This window comes from Muscardinus avellanarius, assembly GCF_963383645.1.
Source record: "Muscardinus avellanarius genome assembly, chromosome: X".
In the NCBI taxonomy this organism is placed as follows: domain Eukaryota; kingdom Metazoa; phylum Chordata; class Mammalia; order Rodentia; family Gliridae; genus Muscardinus; species Muscardinus avellanarius.
The window spans coordinates 94957984-94970579 of NC_137792.1; the positions used below are offsets into that span (position 1 = coordinate 94957984).

Sequence of the window (12596 nt, forward strand, 5' to 3'; positions counted from 1 at the left end):
CTTCAAACCTCAGCTTAGATGCTGTATCTTCCAGGAAGCCTCCCTTGATGTATGGAGCACATATTTTTTAAAAGGGTTCCACTAATATCAATGGACTAAATTCCTGAAGCACACCTGGAAGATAATCGTAATGCTGACGCATAACTCTTGAAGCAGAGTTAACTGGCATGGCATATCACACACAGGGTATCACAGGTAACACAAAGGCAATGAGATCTAGGTAGGTACAATGCCAGGTATGACAAGCAACATGCAGGCACAATGCCTGCCATCCAGCCATAACCAGAATACATCATGACAACTAATTTCAGCCGCTTGCAACAGCGGGCTGTAATTGTTGGCTGTTGGCATCTGACTGAATATAAGCAGCTTCATCAGGCACAGAGCCTTCCTGTCCTGCCACTCTTTTTTTTTTCAGTACTTGGGATGGAACCCAGGGGAATTCTACCTCTAAGCTACACCCTCAGCCCCATATTTTATTCTTTATTTTGAAACAAGTTCTCACTGAGTTGTGAAGGGCCTCACTAAGTAGCCGAGTCTGTCTACAAACTGTGATCCTCCAGTCTCAGCCTTCAGAATGCTGGGATTACAAATGTGCACCACCACGGCTGGTTAGCACCATCTCCTTCCTCCCAGTGTGGTGAGCTCTTATCTGTTAAGTTCAGCCTGAAAACCTGGACCCCACTCGCAACTGTCCCTAACCTAAGACCCTTGACATCCCTGATATAGCCAACTGAGCTTCCTAGTAAATGGAATTCCCAATCTGTTGCTTTCCAGGTTGTGCTATTGTGCTAATTCATTCTCTCCCTCTCCCTCTCCCTCTCTCCTTCTCTCTCTCTCTCTCTCTCTCTCTCTCTCTCTCTCTCTCTCTCTCCTTTTATCTCCTAAAATATCATAATTTGTGTGAAGTTTGTGGAGTGTTTATAAGTAACCTATCTTGGTCACAACTGCAACGAACGTTCTTAAAACAAGACCATGTTTTGGTTGTTTCCACAATCTGCTCAGAATACCAGGTCCCTCTGAATAAATGTCATAACTTTTGCTGTATTACTACTATATTTTCCTCTCTCTCTCTCTCACTCTTGCCCCTCTCTCTCTCCCTCTATTTCTCTGTTCTTTCTGCATCATATACCATTCTGTTTGGCATCACTTTTGAATGATTCTTAGAGGCAGGAGCCACTTCTGTATCCTCAGTGCCTCCTCACACAATGCTATGTATGAGATATATTGGGTATTCCATAAAATGTTAGTAGAATTAAAATCGAATAAAATTAAGCATTTCCTTTTGAAAATGCCACATAGTTAGCAGGGTGTGGTAGTGCATGCCTGTAACACAGTACCTGGAAGCTGAGACTAGAAGATTGCAAGTTTGAGGCCAGCCTCAAAAACTTAGCAAGACCCGGGTTTCAATTCCCAGTATTCTCCCCTCAAATGCCCCATGATTTAAGATGGGTTGAAGAATATATTTTACTGGATTTGTATCTATAGAATACAACCAACTTAGAAATCTCTACATTGCTATTTTATTTTTCAAATTGTCTCACAGATTTCCAAATCACTGAAAGCCATTCTTCCTCCAGTCAGTTATTAATGGGTCAGAGCCTGGATTTTTTTCTGTTTTTTAATGAAATGATGATCTTAGGGTCATATGAAACCATACTTTTATTAGGCAGTTTATAGTTTTCTAAGAAAGTTTTACTATTAAGTTTCTGAGCAAACTCTTTTCCATAGACTGATCAAAAGCAAATAAGCTTCAGCCCAAGCCACTTTCTGAAATACAACCAATTCCAATTGGCGGGGTTCAGTTAATGAGGCTCTTTGGTAGTAAATTATTCGACCTTTATTTCCATGGTATGCAGGGGGAAAAAAACTCCCTGGAAATAAATCCTTTCATGAGGATTACCAAAAGACAACCATTTTGATGAGATTCTGCTTCGGAATTTAACTGCTTTTCAAATAAAATGGCGTCCCCTGTTGCCCTTCACAGGAGAGCATGTGCTGCCACCTACTGATGATAGGCAAATGTACAGGAGATCTTGTTTATAAGTCCCAGTCACAAAAGAAGCTTTTAAAGTGATCTCTTTCATCGGAGCCATTATAATTTGCTTTTAGAAATTACAACAAACAAAAGAAACAACACTGTGACCCAATATGGAAAGAAGTGGGGGGAAAACCAGAGAATCAAAAGCAAGAGGACAAAAGCTGAGAGCGATATCAGTTTTAATATAACAGTTTCCTAACAGGGCGATTCTCTAAATAAGAAAGAAACCGTTTCTTTTAAAGTACAAGGTTTAAGAAATCAGTAAATGCTTGTATTTGGGAAAAGGGTTCATGTGGTTTCCGTGGCAGAGAAACCCATCAATATATTCTCTGACATATTAAGCTAAGCTGAACCCCCACTATTAAAAGATTATCCCTTTGGCATAATGAAGGTTTTGATTCGTGAGAAAAGTAAATGATTCCCTGGATTCTATCTGAGGGTGAATTAGTAAAAAGAGTTTTAAGTGGGGTTAGGTTGGGGGAAGGGATGGAAAAGAGGAGTAGGTGATTGTGGGGGCCCTGGATGAAGGAGCCTGGAGACACATTTCCTGCACAATTTTGCTGACAGTGCCTTTTGAAATTTTTTACTCAAATGTAAGGGTTTCTTTATTTTCAACAGATCCAGACAGACCACAATGAACAGCCAGACCCAGGCTATCTGTCTGTGTAAAACTGAAAGATGATCTGTTCATTTCAGCCATTAATGATCCCTTGGTCTGGCCCCCACAATCAGGATCTGCATGGAAGATGAATAGCCTGGTGGCTCTGTGGTTTGGGCTTCCTGCCTCCTAGCAACCAGATCCCTGACGCTGAAGGTGAGGGTGATTAAATAGAGGCTGCGTCTTCTTTCTAATGTTGTGGGGTCCACTCTGGTGCAGGTTGCTGCCCTCTTTTCTACTTCCCTTCCCCCCACCCCCTTCATCTCACAGCACAGGCTCTTCTACTCCTTCCCGAAGTTCCAATGACAACCTTGAACCAGGTCCTAAGTGGCTTCTGCACAGAGACCAGACATATGAGATTATTCTTGGTTTCAAACATTATATCCCACTGTATGACCCCATGCCCCCATTATTTTTGTAGTGAATAATATGGTCACTCTCATTTTATAAAAGTGGCATAATGATAATTTTTATACTATTGTTGATTTTGCTAGGTGTCTTATAGTCTTCATCCCATTTCATCTGCTATTTTTCAGATTAGAAAGGTGAGATTAAAAAAGGTTACGTGAATACCAGAGAGACTCCAGATAATGGAGGGGAAACCTCAGCAAAGCTAGAATGGAAGGATAGTAGACGAAGAAGGCTGAGTTTGATTGATGGAGGAGCTACATCCAAATATGTGTAAAAGTATGAATGCAGCATGGTTAACCTGGACACTCATTGTTGGAAGGAGGGAAGGGGAACAGGGAGAGGGGAGAGGGCACCAAGCACAGTCTGAATTATGTCATTTTCCATATGATCCACATAAACATAAAAAATAAAAATCCTAAAAATTAAAAAATAAATAAATTGCTAAAAAATAAAGGTTACCTGATTTACCTAAGGACACACAGCTAGTCTATGACTGAATCTATGACTCAGACCCAGATATGACTCTTCTTAAAGCTTGTTCCAGGTACTGGGGTATAACTCCATGATAGAGTGCTTGCCCAGTTTGTGCAAGGCCCAGGTTAATATCTTTAACACACACACACACACACACACACACACACACACAGAGAGAGAACTTGTTCCATCGCATTATCTTACTAAGGCTTTATACTTTTGTAATAAAATAATAGTTACCAATTATTACACATTCACTTTGTGCCAGGTATATTTGCCAGGGTTTTTACAGTAATTATTCTCATTCAATTACTGCAATGGTATGAGGTTGGTAGTAGTACTATCTAAACTTTTTAGATGAGAAGTAGAGGGCCAGAAAAGTTGTATCTGGCTCAAAGTGACACAGTTAACAATGGACCTCTTGATTATGGGTCTTTCTGACTCCAATGTCCATCCTCTTAAACATAGAATGAGTCAGGTGTGATGGTGTATGCTTGTAATCCCAGTACTAGGGAGGCCAGGAAACAAGGACCGTGAGTTCGTGGCCAGCCTCAGCTACTTAGTGAGGCCTTCCACAACTTAGTGAGACTCTGTTTTAAAATAAAGAATAAAAAGTAGGGCGGAAGATGTAGCTCAGAGGTTGAATGCCCCTCAGTTCAATCCCCAGTAACACACACACACACACACACACACACACACACACACACACACACCTCATAAGATGGACTCCCTAGAATCCATCCTGTAGGCAGAGTTCTAAAATACAATTTTGATTCTGATCCTCACTTGGCAGATTAGAAACAAGGCCCACAGGAATTAAATAACTTGTCTAAGTTTACCCAGTGTGTAGATAGAAGACACAGAAAGGGCGATAGTGGAATAGAGGCAAGAAGCCCAACTCTACAGAAATACTGTTATGTAGTACTTTATGAAGTACTGTTAGCCAGAATCGAAATACTTCTTAAGAAGCACTTCTTCATTTTTAGATCTGCAAATATAAGATAAGGCTGGCACTTACAGGTGGCCTACTGGCTAGAGGGAGAACAATTCTAAGCCCAAGTATAAAGTCCAATAAGGGGGAAAACATTTAACTCTTAATAAAAATGTAATCAAAGTTAGCTTTCCTTTCTTCATCATGTTGCTCAGTGCAGAACAGAATAAACCAGAAATCATAAAGGCCTCAGTGGCAGTGCTATTTCAGTTTGCAAGCAAAGCAAAATATCAGCCCAGGAAAATAATGCTTATTTCTTAGCTAACTTAAAAAAATATACAAATGCATTTTTCACTACAATAAATCTGTTGAGATTGAAACAGATACCCAATAACCATCATATTTACTAAATCAAGGCTAAGATTTTTTTAAACCTGATATAATTTCAGAGGTTATGTCTGTGTATGAAACAAATAAAGAAAGTGAGTTAAAAGGGTCTGAGTAATTGAACTTAAATTATTCAAGCAATTCTTTTATTTCTTCATTTCATTTTACACAATTTTGGGACATGCTGAAGCAAGTGGGTAATGCAAAAAAGTGTAAGCTTTGAAGGCATACCGATATGAGGGCAAATTCTGCCATGTATTAGTATGGTGACTTGGTCACTTAAGCTTTTAATGCTTACTTTCAGTGATCTGTAAAATGAGGACATTCCAATCTAGCATAAAGAGTTATTGAGAAAATCAACTCTGGTAATGTATGTAAAGTGACCAGCACGGAAAATACTCAGCAAATGAGAATCATTATAATTGTTATCATAGCAAATGGTTGGTACTAGTGCTGGAAACATAGTGAGTAATGTACATTAAAGTCAGTTGCTACAGACTGACACATCCAGTTTTGGGTGCTCATTGATAGCTTCAATATTGAACTTTTACTTCCTGGACCCCTCTGGCTCAAAATGTCTCAACTTCAGCACTGGTGACATTTGGCCTAAATAATACTTTATTTTGAAGGGGAAGGGAGAAGAAGTGTCCTGCAAAGTAGAATGTTTAGAAGCACCCGTTGTATGTATCTAGTAGATATCAGTAGCACTCTCTGATAAACAACAATAAAAACCATCTCCAGACAAAGGTAAGTATCCCTTGGAGAGCAAAATGGTCTAAAATCCACCTCTTCAGCGCCGCCCTGTGGCCAGCAGCTGGAATTGCTCTTTTTTCTCAGGTCTTTTTTTAATTAAAATATTTGATGGAGTTTCCCTCCATTATCTGGAGTCCCACCGGTATTCCTAATACTCCCTAGTTTGGGCATATTAGAAAAGACATATGTCCCTTCTCTTTCTGTGCTTGGCTGATCTCACTTAACATAGGGTAGGAGAGCAAGAAGGCTGAGGTTGATTAATGGAGGTGCTACATTCGAATATGTATAAAAGTATGAATGTAGCATGGTTAACCTGGACACTCAGTGTTGGGAGGGGGGAAGGGAGGTGGGGGAGAGGGCACCAAGCACAGTCTAAACTTATGCCATTTTCAATATGATCCACATAAAAAATATTTTATGAAAAGAGAAAAGGGGCTGGGCATGGTGGCACACTTATAATCCCAGCATTCAGACAGCATCAGGTACTTAGCAAGGCCCTTTGTAACTCAGTAAGACCCTGTTTCAAAAATAAAAAGAGGAAAAAATAAGACTGGGGGTATAGCTCGGAGGTAGAATGCCCCTGGGTTCCATCCAGAGTAGTGAAGAAAAAAAAAAAGGAGAGAGGGAAAATGGCTAAATGAGTGATCAGTCCATGCATGCCTCTACTATCTTTTACCCCATTAAGATGTAGGACTACGATTTAAAAAAAAGAGAAAGATTCTTATTCTCTAATTGTACCATGCTATTAAATCGTATCTTTCAAAGAAAATTGTAAGTTTATTGATAACAGGAAATTATTTTTCTATTGCATCCTTCAACATTTTTTGCAAATAACGGATAGGGATGAACTCAGTAAAGATGCATGTTTGGGCTCATTTGTTTCATTGACTTAGTGCCTTTATATAAACAGGCACTTACTAGGAATTGGACATGGAGGAGGATATCACAGTTCCTGCTCTTTAAAAGATCACAGTCTAGTTAAGGAGACAGATTTGGGTGGTTTGGATTTTACTAGCATAAACAGAGTTAAAAAGACAAAGCCCTAACTCATCCTGGAAGAGGCAAGGCAAACTTTCCCAGGGGTCAACTTTTGAATTGAATTTTGAAGAGTATGTAGGAATTAGGCAAATTGGGGGTACTGATTGCTAATATCTAGAAATTTTATATGAATTTAATAAATATGATTCACAAGCCTTGGAATTTTTTAGCAGACAATCTATATTTTTAAATCTTCTTTACCAGGAAAACTGACTAGAAGGCAAGTGTCATAAAATTGGGGCAGCTGGGAATGGAATGATGCAGCATACCTGTAATCCCAGTACTTAGGAGCCTGAGACAGGAGGATCGAAGGTTGAAGGCCAGCCTCAGCAACTTAGTGAGACCCTGTTTCAAAATAGGAAATAAAATTGGGCTGGGAGTGTAGCTCTGAGGTATAATGGCTCTGAGTTCAACTCTCACTGCCACTAAAAAAAAAGGTAAAAATAGGGCTGGCAGTCTAGCTCAGAGGTAAAACTCCCCTGGGTTCAACCCTCAATACTACAGATATATACACATACAAAAAAAATCAGCACAGTGACTATGTGTACACAAGCATGCACATACTTGATGCTGTAGAATGAGACGTAGCATTTGCTGTGTCTGCCTCCTTCCCCACATAAATAACTCCCAAATTAAGGGAAAAGGCTACACTATTGCAAATTTGATTGCTTATGTTATGCTTTTTTTTTTTTTTTTTTTTTTTTTTTTGGTGGTACTGGGGGTGGAACCCAGAGGCTTTCTACCTCCAGGCTATACTCCCTGACCAATTTTCTATTTTATTTGGAAACAAGGTCTCACTAAGTTGCTGAAAGCCTCACTAAGGTAGCTGAGGCTGGCTTCGAACCCGTGCAATCCTCCTGTTTCAGCCTCCCAAGCGCGGGGATTAAAAGAGTGCGCCACCACACCTGGCTTATGTTATGCTTTAATGTTGATCATTCTTCCAGTATAGATCAGTTGAGACTCTTAAGGTATGATTATATGGTACTTCATCAGAACATTATATCCTTTTGGGCAATGTAACTTTTGGGAGGAGCTACTGGTAATTGAGTCTAGGGCATTCTATCTCTGAAATACAATTGCAGTCCTTTTTTACTTTTTATTTGGAAACATGGTCTAAGTTCTTGAGAGTCTCACTCAGTTGCTGAGGCTAGCCTTGAACCTGTAATCCTCCTGTCTCAGCTTCCCCAGTGCTGGGATTATAGGGATGCACCACCATGCCTGGCTGTAATCTATTTTTGTGTGTGTGTATGTGGTACTAGGGAATAAACCTAGAGGAATTCTGCCACTGCATTGCCAGTTCTTTTTATTTTTTATTTTGAGACAAGGTTTCAAAATAAATTGCCCAGGCTGGCCTCAAACTTTGGTCCTCCTGCCTCACCCTTTCAATTTTCTGGGAATACAGGCATGCACTGCTGCATCCAGATCTTCTGTGCAGCCTTAAAACAAAGCATACTACCTAATATTTTTGTTATTTTGTCACCTTAACTAAGTTTGTAAAGTGAAATCTTTTTGTTTCATTCAAGTTAGAAATATGAGGGGAGGTTATCAGGCACATACAGCATCTCAAATTTTGCATATCATGACTTCATACAAGCAGATACAGATACCTGGGTTCATACAAGCATATACAGCTTCTAAAGGATCAATTCTATTTTTAAGTCATTTATGAGAAAGCCTTTTTTGAGGAAAGTGATGGCAAAAAAATAACCAACTCACTTAGCTTCTCTAGAATCTCTTCATCTGTCATCTTGGACTTTTTCCTTTGCCTATCTGTATTCCGATACAAGGTACTCGAATTGGCATTCTCAGCAGATGGTGGTGTGACTTCTTTATTTGGTGCTGCTGGTGAAGCAATGGATTCAACCACAGAACGAGTATAGATCTAAAAAATACAGTAACAAAAAATTCTGCAATTAAAACAGATTAAGGGGAAAGTATGTCATCAAGAAACTGAAATTTCAGTAAGTTAGTAAAGACAACTGACTATCCATTTTAAAAGAACTTCAAGTATCTTCAAGTGTACTGCCACTAAAAGAAAGTTCATGGTGCCTCTACCTATGTAATTCTTACTACCTGGTTCACATGGATTTCCTTTCCCATTTTATGCAGTAGTTCTATAATTTGGTGAATATTTGTTATTTTCGGTACTATTATCAAATTACCTAATGTAATCATCTTGTACCCTAAAATAGCAACCTTCTAATAGTCATACTCTAGTTCTGGAAACATAGAAGATGCTCATTACATCATTAGTGGACTAACTACATTCTATGTTCCAAAAGACATCTTTTGAAGCATTTGGAAGTAGCCACTTATGGCTTACTGATTTTGTATGCTCTGGTCTTGGTGCAATAACTGGTGGGGGTTCATTGTCATCTTCTTCTTCCTCCTCTTCTTCATCTTCTTCTTCAGATACAGGAGGAGCCAAAGGAGGCTCGGATGCTGTTTTTGTACTCTTGGGACAAAAAAAAAGGAGATTCAAAATCAGAAATTAAATATAGTTTAAATGTATATCATTTATGTTCAATAAAAAATTTGTTTAAAAAAAGAAATTAACTACTCATTCTCCTTAAAAATAAGGAAACATAAACAAAATATTTAAGCATATAGGGATAAGAGGGGAATATATCATCTACAGATGAGCAGAATCATCTACAATTTGGTGGCCAGGATGTGCTCACATTCAGAGATAAAATCCTATCATGGTTGGCTGGGCGTGGTGGCGCACGTTTGTAATGCCCGCACTTGGGAGGCTGAGACAAGAGGATCACACAGGTTCGAAGCCAGCCTCAGCTACTTAGTGAGGTTCTCAGCAACTTAGTGAGATACTATTTCCAAATAAAATAGAAAATTGGTCTGGGAGTATAGCCCGGAGGTAGAAAGCCTCTGGGTTCCATCCCCAGTACCGCACACACACAAAAATCCTATCATGGTTGAAGGGACCATGAAGTTAAATTATTTTTATTTTTCACTGAGCATAAAACCAGTGAACTATTTTTTCATTTACTATCTTACACTCAAACCTTAAATAAGTTGCTATTAAAGCCTTTAATATATACTGAGTACGTTGTCAATTTGTTGACTGACAGTTTACCAATCTGAAAAAGGCTACTTAGCTAGGTGCAGTCGCCCACAACTGTCATTGCAATACTTGGGAGGCTGAGACAGGATGATCACAGGTTCAAGACCAGACTCAGCAACTTAGCAAGACCCTGTTTCAAAATAAAAGATAAAATAGGATTAGCGGAGTAGCTCAGAGGTAGAAAGCCCCTGAGTTCATTCCCCAGTACCATAAAATGGGCTACTTTTCACTTAAAGATCAGAGCATTTATATAGATAAGGTATTAATACACTCTACAAATACTAAGAACAACCAAGCCAGTAAATTCACTTCTTTCCTGTTCAGCCTCTTTGAGAAAAGCACTCAGATAATAATGGACATGAAGATAAGGAAAAGTTATCTATATAAATAATTGTTCAATATTATCCAGTAGTTTAATGGTGCTTAACAGTGATTTATAAACTGCAGGAACACCACCAATAGTAACAACCACCACCATAGCACCTAGGATTCATTCCTAGTTATACATGTTCATACAGGTACAAAATGTTTCCAAAACTGGATTTTGAAAGAACTATGGTCATGGTTCTCAAAGTGTGGTTCCCAGATCAGCATCAACAAGGAACTTACTAGAAATGCAATTTCTCAGACTCTAGCTGGCCCTCATGAATCAGAAACTGTGGAAGAGGGGCCCAGCAATCTGTTTTATGATAAATCTTATAGGTGGCTCTGATGTGTGTTCATGTTTCTAAGCCAACTATGGTATAGTTCTGCATTGTCAAACATAGAAGCTACTGCAACATATGACTATTGAAAACTTAAAAATATAGCTAGTATGAGCTGGTCATGGTAGCACATTCCTGTAATCCCACAATTTGAGAGGCTGAGACAGGAGGATTGTAGGTTTGAGGGAAGCATCAGCTACTTGGTGAAGCCCTCTGCAACTTAGTGAGACCCTGTTTCAAAACAAATAAAAAATAGGACTGGGGGTGTAGCTCGGAAATAGAATCCCTTTGAGTTCAACCCCCATACTGAAAAATGAATGAATGAATGAATGAATGAATGAATGAATGAATACATAAATACATAAATGAAGCTGAGTTTGGTGGCATATGCTTATAATCCCAGTACTTGGAGAAGCTAAAACAGAAGATAACACGTTCAAGGACAGCCTCAGAAACTTAATGAGGCCCTCCACAACATAGTGAGACCCTGTTTTTAAAAAAATCAAGCTGTGTGTGTAGCTCAGAGGTACAATGTCCTTGGGTTCAATCCTAGCACCAGAATAATAATAAATAAATAAAATTTATAAAACAAAAAAATAAAATAGAGATAAGGTATAGCTCAGAGGTAAAATACTCCAGTGTTCACTCTCCAGTACAGTGAAAATAAAAATAAAGTGAGTTTGAATTAAGACATGCCCTAAGTATAAAGTATATCCTAGATATTACATACTTGATATGAAAAATTATAAAATGTTTAATCAATCCTTTTTATATCAATTTATTGAAATTATAATAACTTTTTTTTTGGTGGTACTAAGGGCGGAACCCAGGGACTTTTCTACCTCTGGGCTATACTCCCAGACCTGTTTTATATTTTATTTGGAAATAGGGTCTCACTAAGTTGCTGAGGCTGGCTTCGAACCTCCACGATCCTCCTGTCTCAGCCTCCCAAGCACGGGGATTACAATCGTGTGCCACCACGCCCAGCAAATGATATCTTAATGTATTGGGTTTACTAAACTCTATTATTAAAATGTTTTACCTATTTCTTTTTTAATATGATTACTAGAAAATTTAACGTGATATATATGGCTTATATGTCTGTTAGACAGTGCTATTATAAATGATTCACCTTTTTTCTTTCTTTTTATATGTATTTAATTTTGTTTAGGCCATTAGGTGTGCTGCTCAAGGCAATCCTACAATGAATTTTTATTCTTTGTAGACAAAGCTCCAAAATCATTTATAGGCACCCTATTAATAGATTATTACATTGAAGGACCTCAATATGTGATTAAAATTTGATATGTAAATTCTATAAATTCATACAGTTAAGTAATAAGATATACTCATATATATGATAGGAGCCTGAATGATTTGTCTACTGTGAGAAAGAATACAACCTAGAATTTATGAATATTTTAAAGAATATTTGATTTCCTTGATACATATGCTAAGTGGTTTATGGAATGAATTTTATATTTACTAGACATTGGTTTTCTTATTTATGCACTTATACTGTTTTTAACTTAGCCATAAAGATGATTGGGTTATTATATAATATTATGGCGCTCTCTCGCGCTCTCTCGCGCGCTTGCTCTCTCTCTCTCCATATATATATGTATATCAACATACTTTAACAGCACTAAATTTCCAGATTTAAGAAATCACTTTCATCTTGTGAAACGCTAACTCTTCCAGGCACTTTAATGGGTGCAGAGAGAAACTGACTTTGGATTACTGAATTTGCTTTGACATTATGTTCTAGAAACTTTTGCTCTGTTTTATGACTGCTGGGTTCAAGAATACACCTTGTCACTGTTCCTTGGTAGGAGGACAGAATTTATATATTAACTGAGCGCTTTTATATGGAAAATGGTGTTATTTTAGCCATTAGAAAAAAATAAATCTTGCCTAGAGATTATAAACTTTATGTAGGCTGTAAAAGTGTTTGTGGTCAGAAACAAATAATTAGTTCTAAAAAGCCACAATCAGACCATAAAATTTAAATTAATTGATGTCTAATTAAGTGACTATTAAACATAATATACTCATGTAACCAACTACTTAAATTTAGCATTTGTAGTGATTTTATTACATTAAAAACAAATCACTGG

General features: G+C 38.1%; 1 protein-coding gene across 4 annotated transcripts in view; it reads right to left on the minus strand.

Annotated features, from left to right (window-relative positions):
- Positions 1-12596, minus strand: part of PAK3 (p21 (RAC1) activated kinase 3) — a gene marked incomplete at both ends in the record, with an annotated part of 94078 nt that overhangs the window by 44321 nt on the left and 37161 nt on the right. For all 4 annotated transcript variants that reach the window (XM_080718697.1, XM_080718696.1, XM_080718695.1 and 1 more), the window contains 2 exons: positions 8410-8575; positions 9017-9148. In XM_080718697.1, coding sequence (XP_080574823.1) covers positions 8410-8575; positions 9017-9148 — 298 coding nt within the window. The remainder of the gene's footprint in view (positions 1-8409; positions 8576-9016; positions 9149-12596) is intronic.